General features: G+C 49.6%; 2 protein-coding genes across 2 annotated transcripts in view; one reads left to right on the top strand and one right to left on the bottom strand.

Annotated features, from left to right (window-relative positions):
* The window catches only part of VCF1 (VCP nuclear cofactor family member 1), a 37,694-nt gene extending 28,753 nt beyond the window's left edge, over positions 1 to 8,941 (bottom strand). Inside the window, exons 1-2 of the mRNA XM_068262306.1 lie at positions 8,791 to 8,941; positions 2,778 to 2,934 (exon numbers count right to left, since the gene is read on the bottom strand). Coding sequence (XP_068118407.1) covers positions 2,778 to 2,794 — 17 coding nt within the window. The 5' untranslated portion in view covers positions 2,795 to 2,934; positions 8,791 to 8,941. The remainder of the gene's footprint in view (positions 1 to 2,777; positions 2,935 to 8,790) is intronic.
* A 453-nt stretch (positions 8,942 to 9,394) lies between these two features.
* Positions 9,395 to 23,625, top strand: part of LOC137541139 (mitochondrial nucleoid-associated protein 1-like) — a 56,769-nt gene continuing 42,538 nt past the window's right edge. The window contains exon 1 of the mRNA XM_068262294.1: positions 9,395 to 9,549. The gene's annotated coding sequence lies outside the window, so the exon portion shown is untranslated. The remainder of the gene's footprint in view (positions 9,550 to 23,625) is intronic.

Genomic DNA, 23,625 nt, shown 5'->3' with positions numbered 1-23,625 from the left:
GACACTGTCTGTGCTCGCTTGCTGAAGCATTGAAAATAAGAAATCTCTCACAATGATTGACTGAATTAGGATCCAGCACTGTAGTATAGTTTATATGCTTGTATATGACCATTTCTGATGTAGGAAATCACTTTTCCGGTTCCTTTGGAGTTACCATAAAGTGATTCTACTATGGAAACCATGTTATATTAGCTCTGGTTATATGGCTGACTAGCACAGGACTGCCTGTCCCTCCGGGTGATCTAATCCCGAGATAACCATCCTTCTGATACTCCAGTGACTCAGCGGATGAGGCGCTCTGCTGGGGACGTGCCGTGCGTCTGACATAAACCTTTTTCAGAGAACATTGATCTATATATTCCCCTACCTGATGCTTTACTAGTCATACCAGGCTTTCTTACCCTCCCTGGCAGTAATCCTGAGCTATGCTGGGGCCAGCGGGAGCTTTTACTCACCTCCTGGGGGAGCCAGACGTCGGTAGCCATTCTCCTTCCTGTCCTCTGAGGCTCTGAATCACTCTGGTGAGATCACCGTCATAGATCTCATCAAAGTGTTACAGCGCCATCCGGAGGATGGAGGTAAAGTACGCTGCAGCCCAGGGAGGAGCGAGAGCAGGGGCTGCTGCTGGCGTTATTTCCCAATTTTAGGGTCTGAAACTTTTTAACCCTCTGGGGGATAATCCCGAGCTGAGCTCGGGGTAAGCCGCCACAGAGGATTTCTCAGGCCCTGGTGGGCCGATTTGCATAATTTTTTTTTTGTTGCACGCAGCTAGCACTTTGCTAGCTGCGTGTATATACCGATCGCCGCCGCTCCGCACTGATTCGCCGCTACCCGCCGTGCTGCTCCCCCCCCCCCCCCCCCAAGACCCCGTGCGCAGCCTGGCCAATTAGTGCCAGGCAGCGCTGAGGAGTGGATCGGGACTCCCTCTGACGTCACGACGTCGTTGACGTCATCCCGATCGTCGCCATGGCGATCGTCGCCCGGGTTCTGAACGGGATTTCCTGTTTGCTCTGATTGCCGGAGGCGATCGGAGGGGGTGGGGGGATGCCGCTGCTGAGCGGCTATCATGTAGCTAGCGCTAGGCTAGCTACATGATTAAAAAAAAAAGAATTTAAAAAAAATGTGCTGCGCCGCCCCCTGGCGATATTATTGTATCGTCCAGGAGGTTAAAAAGACCCCAAAGTCCAGAAATAATCATAACGGCAGGAGGGTTAAAGAGGAAGTCCAGTGAAAATAACTTCAGCCTTTGAAAACGTTATTTTCACTATTTTAAGCTTCTAATGAAAAAAGTGCTCAATTTTTACCATAATCATGTATAAAATGATTTAGTCAGTGTTCGCCCATTGTAAAATCTTTCCTCTCCCTGATTTACATTCTGATATTTATCACATGGTGACATTTTTACTGCTGGCAGGTGATGTCAGCGGAAGGAGATGCTGCTTGCTTTTTTTGGCAGTTGGAAACAGCTGTAAACAGCTATTTTAGAGAAGCTCATTCTGGAGAAATCCCCAGGTGAGTAAAGCTCATTTTAGCGATTTTCCCTGATAACTCGACTTCGGAAGTCTTCGGGAGCAGAGTCCTCCCGAAGACAGGCGGCTCCACACTGCGCATCATAGAGGGCGCTCACGCATCAATCACTCACCCGTCTCCATGAGCTTTCTGCGCATGCATGGTTCATTCTTTAGAGAACCGCACAGTGCGCTAATGGTGTACTGGCACGTGATCAAGCCGGGGGCTCGGATGGCTGTGCATGGGTAGCTGTGCATGACTCCCAGCACGGTCACGCAGCTAATGGAGCCTCCAGCAGGAGAACGGAGGGGTCCCAGAGGACAAAGAGACCTCACAGGCTGGAGGAAGCAACAGGTAAGGTCAGCATTTTATTTTTAGGTCTGTTCAGGGTCGCTAACTACTAGAGACAGACTGCCGTGATACGCTGGCAAGCAAGGAGGTGTGGCTTCAACTGACAACAATTCTCCACCCTCCTTCAAAAAGGAAGATATTAGGATGTATCAGTGGATAGATCCAGTATTATCACCTGCTTTGAAGGCCACCTAAACAGAGTGATATGGTTGCTCCGCATTCTGCGCTTGTGCAGTACTACTCCCAGGGATGAGAGCGTGACAAGGGAGCCCGACAGGGGAGCATGCCTGGCCGCGCATGTCTGATGAAGCGGGACTAGGCTAAGCTTTCGGATAGTATTGCGGGTGACAGGAGCCACCTGGGAAGACTGAGGGACGAGCGGCCTCAAGAAAGCCCAAGGGAAGTATGGTACCTTCTCGTCTCTGGTACACTTTACATTTTAAGAAAGCTACAATTTTTTAATACATATTTAACATGCTAATAAACACCACATGAAATAAAATGTTCTTAAAGGAAACCAGAGGTAAAATAAAAGTTTTATATATACCTGGGGCTTCCTCCAGCCCCATGCGCACCGATCGCTCCCACGCCACCATCCTCAGCCTTCTCCCTCAATACCGGGTCCGGTAACTTCCTCCAGTCGCAGCCAGGCCACGCAAGAGAAGTGCGCCCTCTGCGTATCTCTCCGGTGGCTAATAAAGATATAGGCAGAGAGCGCACTGCTTCTGCGCAGACTGGCCGCGTCCAGCGGAAGTGACGGGACCCGGTACCGGCGATAGAGGCAGCGGCGGACGTCGGCGTGGGAGCGATCCAAGCGCATAGGGCTGGAGGATAAAACTTATTTTAGCTCAGCTCTGGTACACTTAAGCTAGGCTACAATCTCTATACGAAGCCACCTTTGCATTGCACGCTCTTACCTGCTGTCAGGCAACATCTGGCCTTGCTCTGCCGGCTGCACCGGGTATTCCACCTCACACACACAAAAAAATAAGTCCACCAGGGGAGCAAAAAATATAAAAACGAAAAGACGGTTGGTGGGTTGTCCAGTTAGAAGTCTTTGCTGATTATCTCAAGCTAGGAATAAAACAAACAAATAAATTACACCAGAAATAAAGCACCAGTGCAACAAACTACATCAGAGCAGACTCTACACTTCAAGCTGATAAACAGGTGGACCAGGCGCAGTGATGGCAGGCTCCTGGCACCCCCCCTGGGACTCAGGAGACTCTACACTATATGCTGATAAACAGGTGGACCAGGCGCAGTGATAGCAGGCTCCTGGCACCCCCCCTGGGACTCAGGAGACTCTACACTACAAGCTGATAAACAGGTGGACCATGCGCAGTGATAGCAGGCTCCTGGCACCCCCGGGACTCACAATTCCCCAGCAGATGTAAAGGCATTAAAGAGAATCCCTAACAAAACAAAAAACACAAACAGCCCTTGCAGGATTCTTACCTCTGGACTCTAATAAGGCTTCTCCTGTCCTCTTCAGCCTCCAGCACTGGCAGCCTCTGAAGAATCAGCTGACCAGCTTGTCCATTGTGGAGCAGTAGCGACTAAATATTTACCTTTTGCGTTCCTGCGTAGTAGCAGCTGCCCGATGGGCTTCCGCCAGAAATAGATGGACACAATCGGGTGAACTCTACTGCATTGACGACTTGCGCCTCCGCAGAAGAGCGGACCTGATGGGGCTCAGCTATTTCTGCCAGAGTCCACTGGATAGCCGCTACTGCGCAGGAGTGTGGAAGGTACATATTTACAGGGTCACTGTTCAGGTGCTGCCAGCGCTGGGTCCCGGAGGGTGAAGAGGACGGGGGAAGCCTTCCTCCCTTATACAGTGCCCTGGTGTATAGTGGTCCCCTCCCCTATACAGTTCCCTGGTGTCTAGTGGTCCCCTCCCCTATACAGTTCCCTGGTGTCTAGTGGTCCCCTCCCCTATACAGTTCCCTGGTGTCAAGTGGTCCCCTCCCCTATACAGTTCCCTGGTGTCTAGTGGTCCCCTCCCCTATACAGTTCCCTGGTGTCTAGTGGTGTTCTCTCTCCCCATACAATTCCCTGGTGTCTAGTGGTCCCCTCCCTCCACTATACAGTTCTCTGGTGTCTAGTGGTCCCCTCCCTCCCATATTCAGTTCCCTGGTGTCTAGTGGTGGTCCTATCTCCCCATACAGTTCCCTGGTGTCTAGTGGTCCTCTCCCTCTACTATACAGTTCTCTGGTGTCTAGTGGCCTCCTCTCTCCCCATTCAGTTCCCTGGTGTCTAGTGGCACCCTCCCTGCCCTATACAGTTCCCTGGTGTCTAGTGGCCTCCTCTCACCCCATACAGTTCCCTGTTGTCTAGTGGCTTCTCTTCAGCAGGGACAGGGAAGCTGGTCAGAGTTGATGGGAAGATGGATGGAGCCAAATACAGGGCAATCTTGGAAGAAAACCTCTTGGAGTCTGCAAAAGACTTGAGACTGGGGCGGAGGTTCACCTTCCAGCAGGACAATCACCCTAAACATAAAGCCAGGGCAACAATGGAATGGTTTAAAACAAAACATATCTATGTGTTAGAATGGACCAGTCAAAGTCCAGATCTAAATCCAATCGAGAATCTGTAGCAAGATCTGAAAACTGCTGTTCACAAACGCTGTCCATCTAATCTGACTGAGCTGGAGCTGTTTTGCAAAGAATAATGGGCAAGGATTTCCGTCTCTAGATGTGCAAAGCTGGTAGAGACATACCCTAAAAGACTGGCAGCTGTAATTGCAGCAAAAGGTGGTTCTACAAAGTATTGACTCAGGGGGCCGAATAATTACGCACACCCCACTTTGCAGTTATTTGTGAAAAATGTTTGGAATCAAGTATGATTTTCGTTCCACTTCTCACATGTACACCACTTTGTATTGGTCTTTCACGTGGAATTCCAATAAAATTGATGCAGGTTTGTGGCAGTAATGTGACAAAATGTGGAAAACTTCAAGGGGGCCGAAATACTTTTGCAAACCACTGTATGTATAAATTATTTATGATGACTATTATCTGAGAAATAGAACATTTTATTTTCTATTTTAATTACAGTTTAAATTCATTAGGAGTCAGAGTCGGTGCATTTTTCCCCCGACTCCCGGTACCCAAAATTTGCTCCAACTCCACAGCCCTGCTCTCCCCTATACAGTTCCCTGGTGTCTAGTGACTCCTTCCCTCCCCTATACAGTTCCCTGGTGTCTAGTGACTCCTTCCCTCCCCTATACAGTTCCCTGGTGTCTAGTGGTCCTTCCTTCCATATTCAGTAGATATGCTGCATGGGTGAGACACTAGGGAACTGTATAGGGGAGGGAGAGCTCACTAGACACCAGGGAACTATAGGGGAGGGAGAGCTCACTAGACACCAGGGAACTATATGAGGAGGGAGGACCACTAGACACCAGGGAACTGTATAGGGGAGGGAGAGAACCAACAGACATCAGGGACCTGTATAGAGGAGGGAGGACCACTAGACACCAGGGAACTGTATAGGGGAGGGAGAGAACCAACAGACATCAGGGACCTGTATAGAGGAGGGAGGACCACTAGACACCAGGGAACTGTATAGGGGAGGGAGGACCACTAGACACCAGGGAACTGTATAGGGGAGGGAGGACCACTAGAGACCAGGGAAGTGTATAGGGGAGGGAGGGGACCACTAGAGACCAGGGAACTGTATAGGGGAGGGAGGACCACTAGAGACCAGGGAACTGTATAGGGGAGGAAGGACCACTAGAGACCAGGGAACTGTATAGGGGAGGGAGGGGGGCCACTAGACACCAGGGAACTGTATAGGGGAGGGAGGGGGGCCACTAGACACCAGGGAACTGTATAGGGGAGGGAGAGAACCAACAGACACTAGGGAACTGTATAGGGGAGGGAGGACCACTAGACACCAGGGAACTGTATAGGGGAGGGAGAGAACCACTAGACACCAGGGAACTGTATAGGCGTGCATGCCACATTGCGAGACACTGTGCCGGCACAGCTGTGATGCGTCTCGCAGCTGAATCGCTCTGGCCATGCACAGCCATGAGATTGGGATGGGTGACGTGAGATTATGCAGCATGCCATCGGATATTTCGTGGCACACTAATTCTGATGCTCCCTATAGACTACTACAATATGCTGCCAATCCGAAGTCATGTCCGGGGAATTGGACGGTAATCGCAGCAGACCTAGCCAAGGGCCACAGGGAGCCATGAAAGGATCAGGCCCCTGTGCTGCTGGGACATGTAGTGCAGCCGATTACGGAGGATGGAGCTTTCTGTACTGCTGGGACATGTAGTGCAGCTGTCTGATTACAGAGGAGGATGATGATGATCCCTGTGCTGCTGGGACATGTAGTGCAGCTGTCTGATTACAGAGGAGGATGATGGGGATCCCTGTGCTGCTGGGACATGTAGTGCAGCTGTCTGATTACAGAGGAGGAGGATGGAGATCCCTGTGCTGCTGGGACATGTAGTGCAGCTGTCTGATTACAGAGGAGGAGGATGATGAGGATCCCTGTGCTGCTGGGACATGTAGTGCAGCTCTGTGATTACAGAGGAGGAGGAGGATGGGGATCCCTGTGCTGCTGGGACATGTAGTGCAGCTGTCTGATTACAGAGGAGGAGGAGGATGGGGATCCCTGTGCTGCTGGGACATGTAGTGCAGCTCTGTGATTACAGAGGAGGAGGATGATGATCCCTGTGCTGCTGGGACATGTAGTGCAGCTGTGTGATTACAGAGGAGGAGGAGGATGATCCCTGTGCTGCTGGGACATGTAGTGCAGCTGTCTGATTACAGAGGATGATGATGATGTTCCCTGTGCTGCTGGGACATGTAGTGCAGCTCTGTGATTACAGAGGAGGAGGATGATGATGATGGGGATCTCTGTGCTGCTGGGACATGTAGTGCAGCTCTGTGATTACAGAGGAGGAGGAGGATGGGGATCCCTGTGCTGCTGGGACATGTAGTGCAGCTCTGTGATTACAGAGGAGGAGGATGATGATCCCTGTGCTGCTGGGACATGTAGTGCAGCTGTCTGATTACAGAGGATGATGATGATGGGGATCTCTGTGCTGCTGGGACATGTAGTGCAGCCGATTACAGAGGATGGAGCTTTCTGTACTGCTGGGACATGTAGTGCAGCTGTCTGATTACAGAGGAGGATGATGATGATGTTCCCTGTGCTGCTGGGACATGTAGTGCAGCTCTGTGATTACAGAGGAGGAGGATGATGATGATGGGGATCCCTGTGCTGCTGGGACATGTAGTGCAGCTCTGTGATTACAGAGGAGGAGGAGGAGGATGGGGATCCCTGTGCTGCTGGGACATGTAGTGCAGCTCTGTGATTACAGAGGATGATGATGATGGGGATCTCTGTGCTGCTGGGACATGTAGTGCAGCCGATTACGGAGGATGGAGCTTTCTGTACTGCTGGGACATGTAGTGCAGCTGTCTGATTACAGAGGAGGATGATGATGATGTTCCCTGTGCTGCTGGGACATGTAGTGCAGCTCTGTGATTACAGAGGAGGAGGATGATGATGATGGGGATCCCTGTGCTGCTGGGACATGTAGTGCAGCTCTGTGATTACAGAGGAGGAGGAGGAGGATGGGGATCCCTGTGCTGCTGGGACATGTAGTGCAGCTCTGTGATTACAGAGGAGGAGGATGATGATGGAGATCTCTGTGCTGCTGGGACATGTAGTGCAGCTCTGTGATTACAGAGGAGGAGGATGGGGATCCCTGTGCTGCTGGGACATGTAGTGCAGCTCTGTGATTACAGAGGAGGAGGATGATGATGATGGAGATCTCTGTGCTGCTGGGACATGTAGTGCAGCTCTGTGATTACAGAGGAGGAGGAGGATGGGGATCCCTGTGCTGCTGGGACATGTAGTGCAGCTCTGTGATTACAGAGGAGGAGGATGATGATCCCTGTGCTGCTGGGACATGTAGTGCAGCTGTCTGATTACAGAGGATGATGATGATGGGGATCTCTGTGCTGCTGGGACATGTAGTGCAGCCGATTACAGAGGATGGAGCTTTCTGTACTGCTGGGACATGTAGTGCAGCTGTCTGATTACAGAGGAGGATGATGATGATGTTCCCTGTGCTGCTGGGACATGTAGTGCAGCTCTGTGATTACAGAGGAGGAGGATGATGATGATGGGGATCCCTGTGCTGCTGGGACATGTAGTGCAGCTCTGTGATTACAGAGGAGGAGGAGGAGGATGGGGATCCCTGTGCTGCTGGGACATGTAGTGCAGCTCTGTGATTACAGAGGAGGAGGATGATGATGGAGATCTCTGTGCTGCTGGGACATGTAGTGCAGCCGATTACAGAGGATGGAGCTTTCTGTACTGCTGGGACATGTAGTGCAGCTGTCTGATTACAGAGGAGGATGATGATGATGTTCCCTGTGCTGCTGGGACATGTAGTGCAGCTCTGTGATTACAGAGGAGGAGGATGATGATGATGGGGATCCCTGTGCTGCTGGGACATGTAGTGCAGCTCTGTGATTACAGAGGAGGAGGAGGAGGATGGGGATCCCTGTGCTGCTGGGACATGTAGTGCAGCTCTGTGATTACAGAGGAGGAGGATGATGATGGAGATCTCTGTGCTGCTGGGACATGTAGTGCAGCCGATTACAGAGGATGGAGCTTTCTGTACTGCTGGGACATGTAGTGCAGCTGTCTGATTACAGAGGAGGATGATGATGATGTTCCCTGTGCTGCTGGGACATGTAGTGCAGCTCTGTGATTACAGAGGAGGATGATGGGGATCCCTGTGCTGCTGGGACATGTAGTGCAGCTGTCTGATTACAGAGGAGGATGATGACGGAGCTCTGTGTGCCGCTGGGCCTTGTAGTGCCCCTGTGTACAGAAAGCAGTGAGCAGGCTCTTGTAGTGCCACATGAAGCCCCTCCCCCCGGCACTCACCTGCTGACTGTCCCCGAGGCTGCGGCCCCGACCTGTCATCCCACAGACCCTCCAGCCCTGCCGGGCCTCATCCTGCTCCACAGCCTGCCTGCCGCCGGATACAAGGCCCGCTGACGCTGCGGCGTTACTCTCTCAGCGCCGGAGGGGGCGGGGCAGCCAATAGCAGCGCCGCGTCACCAGTGTCACGGGGGCGGGGCAGCCAATAGCAGCGCCGCGTCACAACTGTCGCCGGGGCGGGGTTCTCCTCACACAGCCGCCATTTTGTTGGTTGGGTGACACTTTTCATGCATCACAAACCCGCTAATCTCTATGTGTTCCATCTTTGTCCCGGCTGACGCGGCTCCGCGGTTCTGTTATAATAAAGCTTTGCGCAGAGTTTACCTCACGGCCGCCATTTTGTTGGTTGGATATGAGAATCTCGGGGGCGACATATCAATGAAAACACGGCTTGAAGCAGCGCGTTGTACCCATTATCATTATTTATATTTTTATGATATTTTAAAAATAAAAACATTGGAAACACACATTTTTTGCTCCATATTTAGAGTTTGGGGTTTGTGTGAGACTTTGAGCACGCGCCTTTATGTATTATGATGACGTTTAGCGCATTTTTCGTGCCTCCACCAAGATGGCGGACATCTGAGTGACGCAGCGTCCCGTCAGCGCGCGGAGGCAGCCAATGGCGGCGCGCGGGGGCGTGTCTCCTGCGCGTGACGTCACGGGAGGAGCATGGCTGCAGGCTGCACGTGGTGCTGTCAGGTGAGGAGGAGGCAGGACTGAGGAGCTCTGTTTATAGTAATGTTGGGACATCTCATGCTCTGTCTGAGCTGAAGCTGGCCCACTAATAACACGTGCTGATGGGAATGAGTGGGATGGGCAGGGAGTTATTGTATCTGCTGCCATGTAAGCCTCTATATCATAGCTCCCAACTGTCCCTCTGTCCTTCTCATCTGTCCCTCTTTCAGGACTTTGTCCCTCTTTATATGTAAATATATATATATTTCTATACTAACAATGTGTTTGACTCTAAACTTTATTCCCATCCTTTAAATTGATATATTATTATTATTATTATTAAATGTTACTATGAAGGAAAATGAACCAGGATAGAAAATACCAGTGTGGTTTGAATTATAAAACAACATATTTTTTCTTATGAAAACTTTATGGTATGCATGGCTAGGGGTGTGACGGGGTGTGGCAGGGGCGTGGCTTAATTGTCCCTCTTTCTCATCTCAAAAGGTTGGGAGGTATGCTCTCTAGCCACACATGTATGCCCAGTAATGTGGAGGCAGGCAGCCTGAGGGCTTCTTTTCTGTCTTGATGAGATGATAAAGGGCTCTATTCATAAAACGTTACCGCAAGTTTTCCGCTCAAAACAGCGGATTTTCCCGACCATTTAGCAAAGTGGGCATTCATAAAAGCTGTTCCCGCATGAAAATCTACAATCCCCCAGCAGAGCGAGAAATTTCCGCCTTCTCCAGTGTTTTTCTAGATTTATCTAGAAAAAAGTAACAAAATGTCCATTCATAAAGATTAGAGGAAGCGGTATGTGGACGGGAAATGCCGCTTCCTCGAAGCCTGCAGATTACATACAAGTGAATGGGACAGACCTCCCAGAGAGAGCAGCGCACGGAGGGAGTCTGCCGGCGTAAGTGTTTCCGCATGTCTTTCGACAGCTTACCGCCAGCCTTCAGCGGGAGATCTCCGCTCTGCGATCGCAGCTGTATGCGGATGGGAAATACCGCTTCCTCGGATGTAGCGAGAAGCCTGCGGATTACATACAAGTGAATGGGACAGACCTCCCAGAGAGAGCAGTGCACGGAGGGACTGCCGGCTGAAGTGTTTCCGCATGCCTTCCGACAGCTTACCGCCAGCCTTCAGCGGGAGATCTCCGCTCTGCGATCGCAGCTGTATGCGGATGGGAAATACCGCTTCCTCGGATGTAGCGAGAAGCCTGCGGATTACATACAAGTGAATGGGACAGACCTCCCAGAGAGAGCAGTGCACGGAGGGACTCTGCCGGCTGAAGTGTTTCCGCATGCCTTCCGACAGATTACCGCCAGCTTTCAGCGGGAGATCTCCGCTCTGCGATCGCAGCTGCCAACATTTTTATGAATGACCACCCAGAAGTCTAAAATACCACTGCGGTATTTTCCCTCCAGGAGTTTTTCCGCCACAAATTTTTTATGAATAGAGCCCATTGTGGTCAGGAGCCCCTTGTCCAGCCACTCCCTGCAGTGCAAGCTCCAACTGTCTCCGAGAACTTTGTGGCCCTCCCACCTACCAGTGTGAACAGCAGAGTTTGTTATCGATGTATGTATAGCAGTGGTGCACAAAGCCAGCGATGGGCTCCTGTGCAGAATAAATGAAGCAGGCCCGTGTGAGTGGGTGTGGTCACAACAGATCATGGTTGGATCTAAACAATGACGATAAGGTAAAAGTACATGAGACTAGGTCACATTCTGTAGGGGCCTGTACACACTGCTGCGCTTTTAAATCGCAAGCCTTCATGAGAATAGGAAAAGTGCATCGCACCAGTGTGTACAGGTCGTCACGAGTTTCATTATTTTTCAAAAAACCTTGCGATTAAAAAGCGCAGCGCAGCAGTGTGTACAGGCCCTAACTGGTGCAATTGTATGGTCCCCAGCGGACATGGGGCCCAGTGCGGCTGCACGGCCTGCACAGGCCTATGTCAGCCTCTGATGTATAGTATAAATAAGCTACGTCAACCCTTGGTCAGTATTACTATTCAATAAGACATACCAGTAATTCAAACTGCAGATCGGCGGTAAACTGCAGTGAAGGCAGCTAGTTATACTGTAATAGCGCTTCCATGCACAGGAAGTAAACAGAGATGTCACTTCCTGTACACGGAAGCGCTGTTACAGTGTAACTAGCTGCCTTCACCGCAGTTTACCGCTGATCTGCGGTGTGAATTATGCTTGCAGGCAATGGAGAATGGGGCCAGTAGAAGATAAAGCAGCGGTGCGGGAATCATCAGTTTCCCACTGACCTGCGCTTGAATTACCGGAATGTCGGGCAGTAGAGAGCAGGGATGCGTCTTTCTGTAGGAGGGGGTCACCAGGAGGTAAAGTAGTGGTGAGGGGAGGGCAGACAGACGGGACTTCCACAGCCACTACGGCTTATTTTACGGGTAGGGCTTATATTTCCAGCATGCTCAAAATAGGGGATAGGTCTTACTTTAAGGGGATGTCCTACTTTCAGGGAAACACGGTGTATATATATATATATTTTGCTGACATCTTCTGCAGCACATAACAGAGTACATAGCCATGTCACTGACTGTCCCCAGAGGAGCTCACAATCTAATCCTACCATAGTCATAGTCTAATGTCCTCCCATATTATTATTATGTATTTATATAGCACTGACATCTCCTGCAGCACATTACAGAGTACATAGTAATGTCACTGACTGTCCTCAGAGGAGCTCACACTCTAATCCTACCATAGTCATAGTCTAATGTCCTACCATATTACTATTATGTATTTATATAGCACTGACATCTCCTGCAGCACATTACAGAGTACATAGTCATGTCACTGACTGTCCTCAGAGGAGCTCACACTCTAATCCTACCATAGTCATAGCCTAATGTCCTACCATATTATAATTATGTATTTATATAGCACTGACATCTTCTGCAGCACATTACAGAGTACATAGTAATGGCACTGACTGTCCTCAGAGGAGCTCACACTCTAATACTACCATAGTCATAGTCTAATGTCCTCCCATATTATTATTATTATGTATTTATATAGCACTGACATCTTCTGCAGCACATAACAGAGTACATAGCCATGTCACTGACTGTCCCCAGAGGAGCTCACAATCTAATCCTTACCATAGGAGGAGGACGTGTGTTGGGAGAGCTCCTGGACTTCCAGGGGAGGTCTTTGATCTGTATTGCAGGATCCAGCTTTGGAGTGCTTTTCTGGGCATACTTTCCACCTGAAGTCCCTGTTCCGGGCCTTGCCGGACAGGGGCTTGCCTAAGCTAACTGGCCGCTCCAGCCATGGAGCGGCCAGCTCATACCCCCCCTACGACTTCACCAACTTACCTGGGGGACGTTGGAAATTCCTCGGATGAAGATATCGCCAACAACGCGATTGCATGGGTGAAGGCAGCGAAAGCCTGCATGGAAACCCTGGAAAAGTTGAGATACAGCTTTGCAAAAGCCCGCTTCCGCTATGGAATCAAATGGAAACCAGAGATGCTGTGGCAGGATGAGGCGATACTAGACCTGAGGATGCAAATTATACAGCAAAAATCAAGGTTAGCAGAGCTTGAGAAGATTGGTGGTCCCTTTTCCGAACAGTTGGGATATAAGAAGAGGTTCAAAAAAATGTTGATGCCTGAACAGTATGTGGACGACAGCGACACAGAAGATGATTGTGTCATGCTTGAAGATGAGTGCACCCCCCCGGAGAGACCACCGTGGATGAAAGTGGAGGTGTCCCAGTCTCCCATCCCGCCCGGGCAAGGTGTGTGTGCAGAAGACCCCATGATGGGTGGAAGCAAGGTGCAAGTACCGGGCCCTGTGGCGAGTGTCCAGGTGAGTGCCGATGATGCTGGTGCTGCTGCCCCTGCTACTGGGGGTCCTGGCGGTGTACGTGCTGCTGGGGTCCTCAGCGAGGCGGTAGGTGACGGTGCTGGTGTTGTCCCTGTTGTGGCTTCGGCTGGCATGCCCCCCTCTGACTTACCTGGAGGTGGTGGTGTGGCTGCGGCTGCACAGGCCTCCCTGGACACTCGCATGGTCCCTGCTCCCGGTGGACTCCTGGCCCTCGCATCGGAGTCACCTATGGTGGCTGGTGTGGGGTCTGGGGTGAAGTTGGGAGCGGGGCCATGCGCCCAGAGTCATTGGGAAAGCTCTCCGCCGTGTACAGCGGTAAAACAAGATGGCGCTGGCCTCCCGAGCGATGCTCCGACCACGCCAACTCAATTTCCGGTCGGCGGGGCGGAAGTGACGTCGGCGGCTCTCATTCCGCCTGAACACGGAAATGCCATAGTGACCAATGCGGCCGAAGACGGAAATGCAGTTCCTATTGATGTGGCGGTAATTCCGCGTCAAGACGGAGTTTCTGACGCGGCTAAAGCGTCCAAAGATCCGCATGAAGACGGAATTACTATTAAAATTGATGAAGGTGAATGCGGAATCCATTCTGATATTGCTGCTGACGGAAATGCCATTGATATGGATAGAGAGGAAGGCGGAATTTGTTATGATGATGCAAGGGGTGCATCCCCACTACTGTTGGAGGCAAGGGATGCGGAAAATCAATCGGCAAGTACAGAACTTCAGAGCAAAGTGGCGGTTGAAGGTGATAATAATGAGGCAAGTGGAGAAGAAGATGAAATAAGATTCCAAAGAAGAAAGTCTGGAAATAAAAGAGTCATGCTTGCAACCACATCTGCGATGCTGCAGGAGGATCCACAAGGGAGCGGGGCAGCGTTCCTGGGACTTGTGGATTCTACACTTAATGAAGAGCAAAGCAAGGAGATATTGCGTTTGGCTGCGCAACCCAAGTTGGATATGGACTTATCCGTTGAGGAGTTTGTAGAGGAGGATACCTTTCTAGAAGATGGATCGGAACAGGCTGACTCCTCCGATATGGATATTATTGAAAGTGACGCTGAACAACTGGCCCAGGAGTTCTTTCCATCCTCTGGTGAGGAGGAGGGTACGAGTTCTCCTGAGGACCAGGGAGGGGAAGAGGACGCTGAACAACGGATGGGTGAGGTGCAAATGTCTTTTCCTGATAAGTTGTCAAAAAAAAGAATTTAAAAAAAAAGGGAGAAACAAAATAAGCAAGTCAAAAAAATTAAACATTGATGTTGGTAGGAAAAAGGGGGAAAGTAGAAGGGTCTCTGTGTCAGAGGTGGAGGAAACCGATGAGTCCTCCCAAGGTGCCCAGGGTGGGGCGGGTGTCCCTGCATTTGTACAAGAAAGTGAGGGTGGGGAGATTTTGATGGTTCAAAAGGGGAAGAGGGGTACCCCGGTAAGGAAAGAGAAAGGGGACAAGAATCTTGACCTGTTTTTTGGGAGGAACCTCCTCTCAGATTTCATATCTGAAGACAGGGAGGGATACCAAAAAGGGGGTAAGAAAAAGAAAAAAAAAGAGAGGCACCCAGAACCGCCCCCTTTGGTGATAAGTAACATTGTCACAGAATTCAAAACAATGGATCTGACATACAGACTAGAAAAAACCAGGCTCGTGGTTATTGACGAACATTCTGGCGAGGCTGTGGTTTTGGCGGTGGAGCCAGGGGGATATTATGGGGGCCTGCACCTGGTGGGCATGGGCGACCCCGGGTGTGGCCTCCAGCTCGAGTTCCGTGCAGACGGAAAGAAGTTTACTGTACGCAATGACACTATTTCCAGATACTCTTTTTCAGGAGAGCAGGAGTGGATGGAGGCCATATTCGGGCTCGGGCCGAATGCCCCCAGGTATAGGCCCCCCCTGTCTCCACTGCAGGCAGCCTCGTTCAGACAGACGTTGCAACTCCTGCAGCCAATCCTGGCGCTGTCAGGAAAGGTGTTAGTACGGTTGTGAGCACTGTTACTAGTACTGGTGTTGTGATGGGGGCTGGTGGGGGTGCTGTGACTGGGCCGGAGCTGCCAGAACTGGAAAGCGTAATTAGAGTGGGCTTTCCTGAACTTGGTCCCGCCCAGAATCCTGGGGCTTTGGCTCCCCTGGCAGCTTCGGCCCAGGGCACCTCATCGGCTCGTCCGACTTCTTATTCGAGGGTTGTTAGGGGTGCTGCTCCTGGTAGGAGGGTTCTGGCTCCCCTGGAGACAGGATTGGAGGATGGCGTCCCAGGTCGAAGGAATGTCGTTCGCCTTAAATGGGATCATACCCTTCTACCTGTCCCGACTAAAAAGCAGTTTACTAAGTACCTCCTCGACCTGGGAATAAGGCCGGCAGACCTTTATGCGATCCTGGCTCCAGGGGATCCTCCGTCATATTATGATGTGTCCTTCCTCTCCCAGCATGGCATGGAGTCCTTTTTAGAGGAGCGTTTAAAGTTTTCAGAGAATGGTGAATGGCATGGTTTTAAGGTTATTCCATTGTCCAGACAGACGCTGGAGAGGAAGGCGCACATTGTAGTGCAGAATGAGAGCATTCCGGTGCGGGACCTGATGACTTGGGTCCAACATTACGCTGACATAGTGTCCCCGCCGCACAAGGTCCTGGACGAGCTCGGGATCTGGTGGGGGGAGTATGAGGTGGCGATCCGGCTCCATACAAAGGAGGGGGTTGTCACCCATATTCCCCGTTCCGCCCTCATAGGGCGGGACAAGATCATCACCTACTACCCGGGCCAACCCAGGACCTGCAACAGGTGTGGCAAGAGGGGACATTTGGCCAGCGGCTGCCCAGATCCGAGGTGCAGTCGCTGCCAGGAGTTCGGGCACTCTGCGTCATCCTGCAGAAGGATTAAATGTAATTTCTGTTTTGAGTTTGGCCATCCATATACGGAGTGCCCGATCTCCTGGGCGACGATGCCCTCGGATCTGAAGGTGGCCATGTTGGCAAGGATGGGAGAGAGCCAGGATGTCTCTGTGGTCAATCCCAATGTGTGTGTTGAGTCTGTCCCAGTCCCTAGCGTGTCTGCGTCCAGTGTGAATCAGTCCTCCGTAGTCCCTCCCCCCGGCTCTCTTCCAGCCGGCATGGCCTCTGATAGGCAGCCCGGGCCTGAGTCATCGGCTCCTGCCCAGAATGCTGCTCAGGGCGGAGGTGGCCCTCCTCCCAAGGAGCAGCGACCCAGACCTATGAGGAGCAGAGAAGGGGGTGGCCTTCGACCCCTCACTGCTGCTCCCATGGGTCCACCTTTAACGCCCATACCTCCTCCTCCTCCGAGGAGGAAAAAGGCTCCCCCTGCTGCTGCTCCAGATGCAGGTGGTTCTACCCTACCCCCTACCGTTCCTGATCCCTCAGTTCCCGCAGTGTCCCCTCCTCCTCCCACCCCCCCAGCACCTGCAGTGTCCCTCCCCCCTCCCACCCTCCTAGTTCCTGTAGTGTCCCTTCCCCCTCCTACCCCCCCAGTTCCTGCAGTTTCCCTCCCCCCTCCTGGCCCTGTTGTCCCAACCCCCTCTCTGGCCCCTCCTGTCATTGTCCCACTCCCTCCCCCCCCCCTTCCACCTGCCCCTCCGCCTTAGCCAGCGGTAGTGGGTTTGCTCTATCTAGTTCTGTCCCCGCAGGTTATGCCTTTTCGGCCCCTTGTCCCACAGACGCAGCCCTTGCCCCTTGGAAAAGGGAGCACCTTTCGCAGGAGGATAAGTCCTACCTAGAGGAACGTTTTAAAACAAAAAAGAAGAAAGGCGTTAAACCTTTGTGTAGGGGTCTCCCTGAGAATCCAAGGGCAGCAAACAGAGTAGCTGCCCACCAAAGGAGACAGAGGGAGAAGGAGATGAGCCTGTCTAACAGGTTTGACGTTCTGGCTGCCTCTCCTCTTGCCTCTGAGGAGGAGGAGATGGTGGTGTAGAGTCCTGCTTCCGTAGGGGAGGCATTGTGATTTGTGTCTATGTTTGTTTATTTTTTGTAAATGTTGTCTTTTGTTTTATTTTTTTGTCTTTGTTTAAAGAAAGATAAAGGGAAACCTTAAAATCACCCTGATGGCGGTTCCCCCACCACTCATATTGGCAACGATCAACGTTGCTGGTATTAAAATGACCAGAGCTCGAAAATTGGCTTTTTCGATTTTGGCTGCCCATGAGGCTGATGTTTTTTTCCTGCAGGAGACCAGGCTCACCTCTGTGGCTGACCTCTGGTTGGCTGAGAGGGACTGGGTGTCCGGTCCGAGTTTTTGGTCACTTGCGGGGGAGCCTGGTAGTGGTGTGGCGGTCCTTTTTAGGGCCGACATGGTAACTTGCCGGCGGGTTATTGAGGTAGAGATGGGGAGGTGTCTGGTCTTAGACGTCTGCGTGAGGGGGCAGGATCTCAGGCTTATTAACATCTATGCCAACCCCAGGTTTAAAGGGGAGAGAAAGCGCCTTCTTACACAGATCAGGCCATACCTTTTTTCAGCCTATCCAGTGATCCTGGGTGGTGATTTTAACACCATCACTAGGGCCATGGACAGGGCAAGGGCCCAGGTCCGGATAGGTGTAGATAGCAGGTTTCTAGTTAGACTAGTTAATGAGTCCGACCTGGTAGATGTGCACGTTCGTCACTCCCCAGGTCTCACGGGTTTCACTTTCCAGAGAGGTAGTAGTAGGTCCAGGATAGATAGATTTTTTGTTTCAGAGAGCCTCATCACTTCAACTCCTAAGTTGTTGGCGGTGGAGTTCTCGGATCACCTTATTCTGTCGGTGGGCTTAAATGCTTCGGATGCTCCTCCCAGAGGTCGGGGTATCTGGAGAATGAATTCGTCCCTGTTGCTGGAAGATGAGGTGAGACAATCCTTTGAGGAGTTTTTTCAGGCACAGGTATCCATCCTGGACTGCTTTGACAATAGGTCTGAGTGGTGGGAGGAAGTCAAAAAACGTGTTGTCAGATTTTTCAAGGGTCTAGCTACCCGTAGAGGTGTTAATAGAAACTTGGCTTACCAGGTTCTAAGGGAGAAGTTGACTATTCTTGTCTCCGAGGGCGGAGATCCGGGGGAGATCTCTGAGGTCAAACTTCGCCTTAAGCAGCAGCAGTATGACCGGCTGGCCTCTTTGGCTCTGGAGAGGGATCATGGTAAGTACCACTCGCCTGACCCTTACCAGAGTTTCAAACAAAGTTCAGCACTTAAGTCGGTCATAGGTCTCAGGGATGGCTCGGGGTCTCTGGCGAAGTCCAGGTCGGAGATCTTGACCATCGCTAGAGAGTTTTACGCTGATCTGCTTGGGGAGAAGCCACTTGACCAGACAGGGATGGAAGACTTCTTAGATTCCACACCAGGTCTGGGAGATATTGATATTTCTGCCATAGACTTGACAGCGGAGATTACCGCAGATGAAGTAGCGAGAGCCATTGGTGGCCTTGCGCCTAAAAAGACCCCGGGTCCGGATGGACTGACGGCTGAGTTTTACAAGGCTTTCGTGTCCATTCTAGCCCCCCAATTGGCTGGAGTTTTTAATGATTGCCTTGCTGAGGGTCAGTTACCACCCTCCATGAGGCAATCTGCGATAATCCTGCTGTCAAAAGGTCGTGATTCGGAGATGATTGAGAACTGGCGTCCCATCAGCCTTCTCAACGTCGACAGGAAGATCCTGGCGAAAATTTTGTTCTGGCGGTTGTCCCAGGTGACAGATGTACTTTCCTGCCATCAGCACTGCTCGGTTGTGGGAAGGAGCACGCTCTCAGCACTGTTAGCTGTCCGGGAGGTCCTGGAGCAGTGCAGGGCTGAAGGTTGGGGAAGGTACCTGCTGACATTGGATCAGTCCAAGGCTTTTGATCGGGTCAATCACAAGTATCTGTGGCGATTACTTACTGCGTACGGTTTGCAGGGGAGGTTTGTAGATTGGCTGCGAACTTTATACAAGGAGGCTGAGAGTTTTATGCTGATCAATGGATGGATAGGCCAGCCTTTTGAGGTGAGCTCAGGGGTCCGCCAGGGTTGTCCGCTGAGTTCCCTGCTGTACGTGTTCGCCATCGACCCCTTCGTGAGAAGGCTAGAGGGCGGCATGCTTGGTAGGGTTCCGATGGGCATCTCTGGGAGCTTATCTTTGAAGGTGGTGGCATATGCCGATGACGTCACTGTGGTGATCTCGGATGCAGAGGAGGCGTTGGTGGTTGCTGAGGAGATCACCCGGTACTCTTTGGCATCTGGTTCCAAGATCAATCCGGATAAGTGTGAAACTCTCTGGATAGGCAAAGATGGAGAGTCCTTTAGACTTCCCGGATCTTTTCCCGTGCCTCAGGATGAAATCAAGATTCTCGGCATCAAATTTGGCCCAGGCGATTATGGCCTGCGAAATTGGGTTAGCAAACTATCAGATGTCGACAGGAAAGTGGTCCGCTGGAAAGGTTGGAGTTTAACCTATAGAGAAAGGATTGACCTAATCAAAACTTACCTGATACCAATATTGTTGTATGTCAGTTACGTCAAGATTTTGCCAGCATCCCTGTATACCAGGGTCAATCGCTTGTTTTTCCAGATGTTATGGGGAAACAAGCTAAACCATGTGCGTAGAAATATTACCTATAAAAATAGGCGGGAGGGTGGCCTAGGCATGGTCAACCCAATTGTTTTTTTCTCCTTAATTTTTATCAAACACAATATTGGTAGTATGTTAATGGAGAACCCGCCTGTTTGGGTAGGGATCTTTCAGACTTGGTGTGAGCCTTACCTTGGGGAATGGAAGAGTGGTGGCCCAGTGAAAAATCTGAGGAGACGTCATGGCTACCTCCCGGCCTATGTCTTGCCGTGTTTGAAGAAACTGTTGCAGTGGGGATTGACAGTGGAGAATATCAAATCGGTCGACAGGAAAGCCCTGTCGGCATGGGTGGTGGACTCCTACTTTCCTGACTCACTGGCCTTGAGGGATTGCCCAGGCACAATTTTGGAGGAGGGATTGCGTTTATTGAACTCGCCGCGGATTCCGAACAAATTGTGGGACATCGCCTGGCTTACCTTCCAGGGCAAGCTATACGTTAGAGGGCTCATGAAGTATCGGGATGTGGAGGAACGTGGTTGTCCCCGACAGGGGTGTGCTGTTGAGGAGACCATGGACCACTTCTTGATGTCGTGTCCTTTTAATGTAGAAGTGTACAACCAGGTGGGGAGGGTCCTGAATATCCCGTTTCTGGCGCATCTTGGTTATGCCGAGTGGGCCTATGGAGCGTTTAATCAGCGCCAGGGTTATCATTTGTGCACTTTATATATAGTTAGTCTAGTGGTCAGGAGACACTTATGGTTAGCACGGTGTGATCTAGCTATTAGGAAGAAAGACTTGCCCGTCCAGGTGGTGGTGAGCACTATTCTCGGTGAGGTGGGAACCATTCGGTACTTGGAGAGGAAGAAACTGGGGAGAGGGGCTTGGATTCTGGCATGGCAGAATATCAGGCCTCCTTGACTTGGTGGAAGTCTCTCCTGGGTGCAGCTTACTGTCTCTTTCTTTTCACTCTAGATTTTGATTTTCTTGGGTTTTTTTTAAAGTATTGGCCGCAGGCACACAGGGAGCATCCCTTTGTGCTTCTCTTTATGTGTAGGTGAGGTGTTGTTTTGTCTTTGGGTATTATTTTTGTTACTGTCGTGTCTAGTGTCTTGTCCTCAGTCTTATGTTGCTGGGTATTTTAGGGCGTAAAAGTCCCATAGTATGTGTGAGGTGTGTATGATGTGTATTGGTGCTGTTTTTTCATTTTTTGTTTTTTTTGGTGGTGGTTTATGTTGTATGTATTTTTGTTCTTTTTTTCTGGTAGTCTCGTTTAGTATGGATGATAATGAATGGTGTCTCCCCTGATACGGTACAGTGTGGTTTTCTTGATGTAATGAAGTTGTTTTTGCTTATGATACAATACAAGTGTTTTGTTTCCTTTCTGTATATACATGAGATAAAGCTTGTCTCTGATTGTTGTGCTTATTGCATACCTTATTTTTTTGATGTTGAATGCATTGGAGTTATCTTTTCAGTCTTATGATGGCATACCTTTTAACCCTATTTATTATTTGTGTATGCTATCTTTTTTTTGATCTACTTTAATAAAAAAATCCACAATCTAATCCTACCATAGTCTTAGTTTAATGTCCTACCATATTATTATTATGTAATTATAGCACTGACATCTTCTGCAGCACATTACAGAGTACATAGTCATGTCACTGACTGTCCTCAGAGGAGCCCACACTCTAATCCTACCATAGTCATAGTCTAATGTCCTACCATATTATTATTATGCATTTATATAGCACTGACATCTTCTGCAGCACATTATAGAGTACATAGTCATGTCACTGACTGTCCTCAGAGGAGCTCACACTCTAATCCTACCATAGTCATAGTCTAATGTCCTACCATATTATTATTATGTATTTATATAGCACTGACATCTTCTGCAGCACATTACAGAGTACATAGTAATGTCACTGACTGTCCTCAGAGGAGCTCACACTCTAATCCTACCATAGTCATAGTCTAATGTCCTCCCATATTATTATTATGTATTTATATAGCACTGACATCTCCTGCAGCACATTACAGAGTACATAGTAATGTCACTGACTGTCCTCAGAGGAGCTCACACTCTAATCCTACCATAGTCATAGTCTTATGTCCTACCATATTACTATTATGTATTTATATAGCACTGACATCTCCTGCAGCACATTACAGAGTACATAGTCATGTCACTGACTGTCCTCAGAGGAGCTCACACTCTAATCCTACCATAGTCATAGCCTAATGTCCTACCATATTATAATTATGTATTTATATAGCACTGACATCTTCTGCAGCACATTACAGAGTACATAGTAATGGCACTGACTGTCCTCAGAGGAGCTCACACTCTAATCCTAACATAGTCATAGTCTAATGTCCTCCCATATTATTATTATTATGTATTTATATAGCACTGACATCTTCTGCAGCACATAACAGAGTACGTAGCCATGTCACTGACTGTCCTCAGAGGAGCTCACACTCTAATCCTACCATAGTCATAGTCTAATGTCCTCCCATATTATTATTATGTATTTATATAGCACTGACATCTCCTGCAGCACATTACAGAGTACATAGTAATGTCACTGACTGTCCTCAGAGGAGCTCACACTCTAATCCTACCATAGTCATAGTCTAATGTCCTACCATATTACTATTATGTATTTATATAGCTCTGACATCTCCTGCAGCACATTACAGAGTACATAGTCATGTCACTGACTGTCCTCAGGGGAGCTCACACTCTAATTCTACCATAGTCATAGTCTAATGTCCTACCATATTATTATTATGTATTTATATAGCACTGACATCTTCTGCAGCACTTTACAGAGTACATAGTCATGTCACTGACTGTCCTCAGAGGAGCTCACACTCTAATCCTACCATAGTCATAGTCTATTGTCCTACCATATTATTATTATGTATTTATATAGCACTGACATCTTCTGTAGCACATTACAGAGTACATAGTCATGTCACTGACTGTCCTCAGAGGAGCTCACACTCTAATCCTACCATAGTCATAGTCTAATGTCCTACCATATTACTATTATGTATTTATATAGCACTGACATCTTCTGCAGCACATTACAGAGTACATAGTCATGTCACTGACTGTCGTCAGAGGAACTCACACTCTAATCCTACCATAGTCATAGTCTAATGTCCTACCATATTATTATTATGTTATTTATATAGCACTGACATCTTCTGCAGCACATTACAGAGTACATAGTCATGTCACTGACTGTCCTCAGAGGAGCTCACACTCTAATCCTACCATAGTCATAGTCTAATGTCCTACCATATTATTATTATTATGTATTTACAGTGGGTTGCAAAAGTATTCGGCCCCCTTCCCTTGAAGTTTTCCACATTTTGTCATATTACTGCCACAAACATGCATCAATGTTATTGGAATTCCTCGTGAAAGACCAACACAAAGTGGTGTACACGTGAGAAGAGAAACGAAAATCATACATGATTCCAATCATTTTTTACAAATAAATAACTGCAAAGTGGTGTGTGCATAATTATTCGGCCCCCTTTCATCTGAGTGCAGTCAGTTGCCTATAGACATTGCCTAATGAGTGCTAATGACTAAATAGAGTGCACCTGTGTGTAATCTAATGTCAGTACAAATACAGCTGCTCTGTGAGGGCCTCAGAGGTTGTCTAAGAGAATACTGGGAGCAACAACACTGTGAAGTCCAA

Source organism: Hyperolius riggenbachi, chromosome 12, assembly GCF_040937935.1.
Source record: "Hyperolius riggenbachi isolate aHypRig1 chromosome 12, aHypRig1.pri, whole genome shotgun sequence".
NCBI classification, from domain to species: domain Eukaryota; kingdom Metazoa; phylum Chordata; class Amphibia; order Anura; family Hyperoliidae; genus Hyperolius; species Hyperolius riggenbachi.
This window is presented reverse-complemented; position numbering and strand designations above follow the sequence as displayed.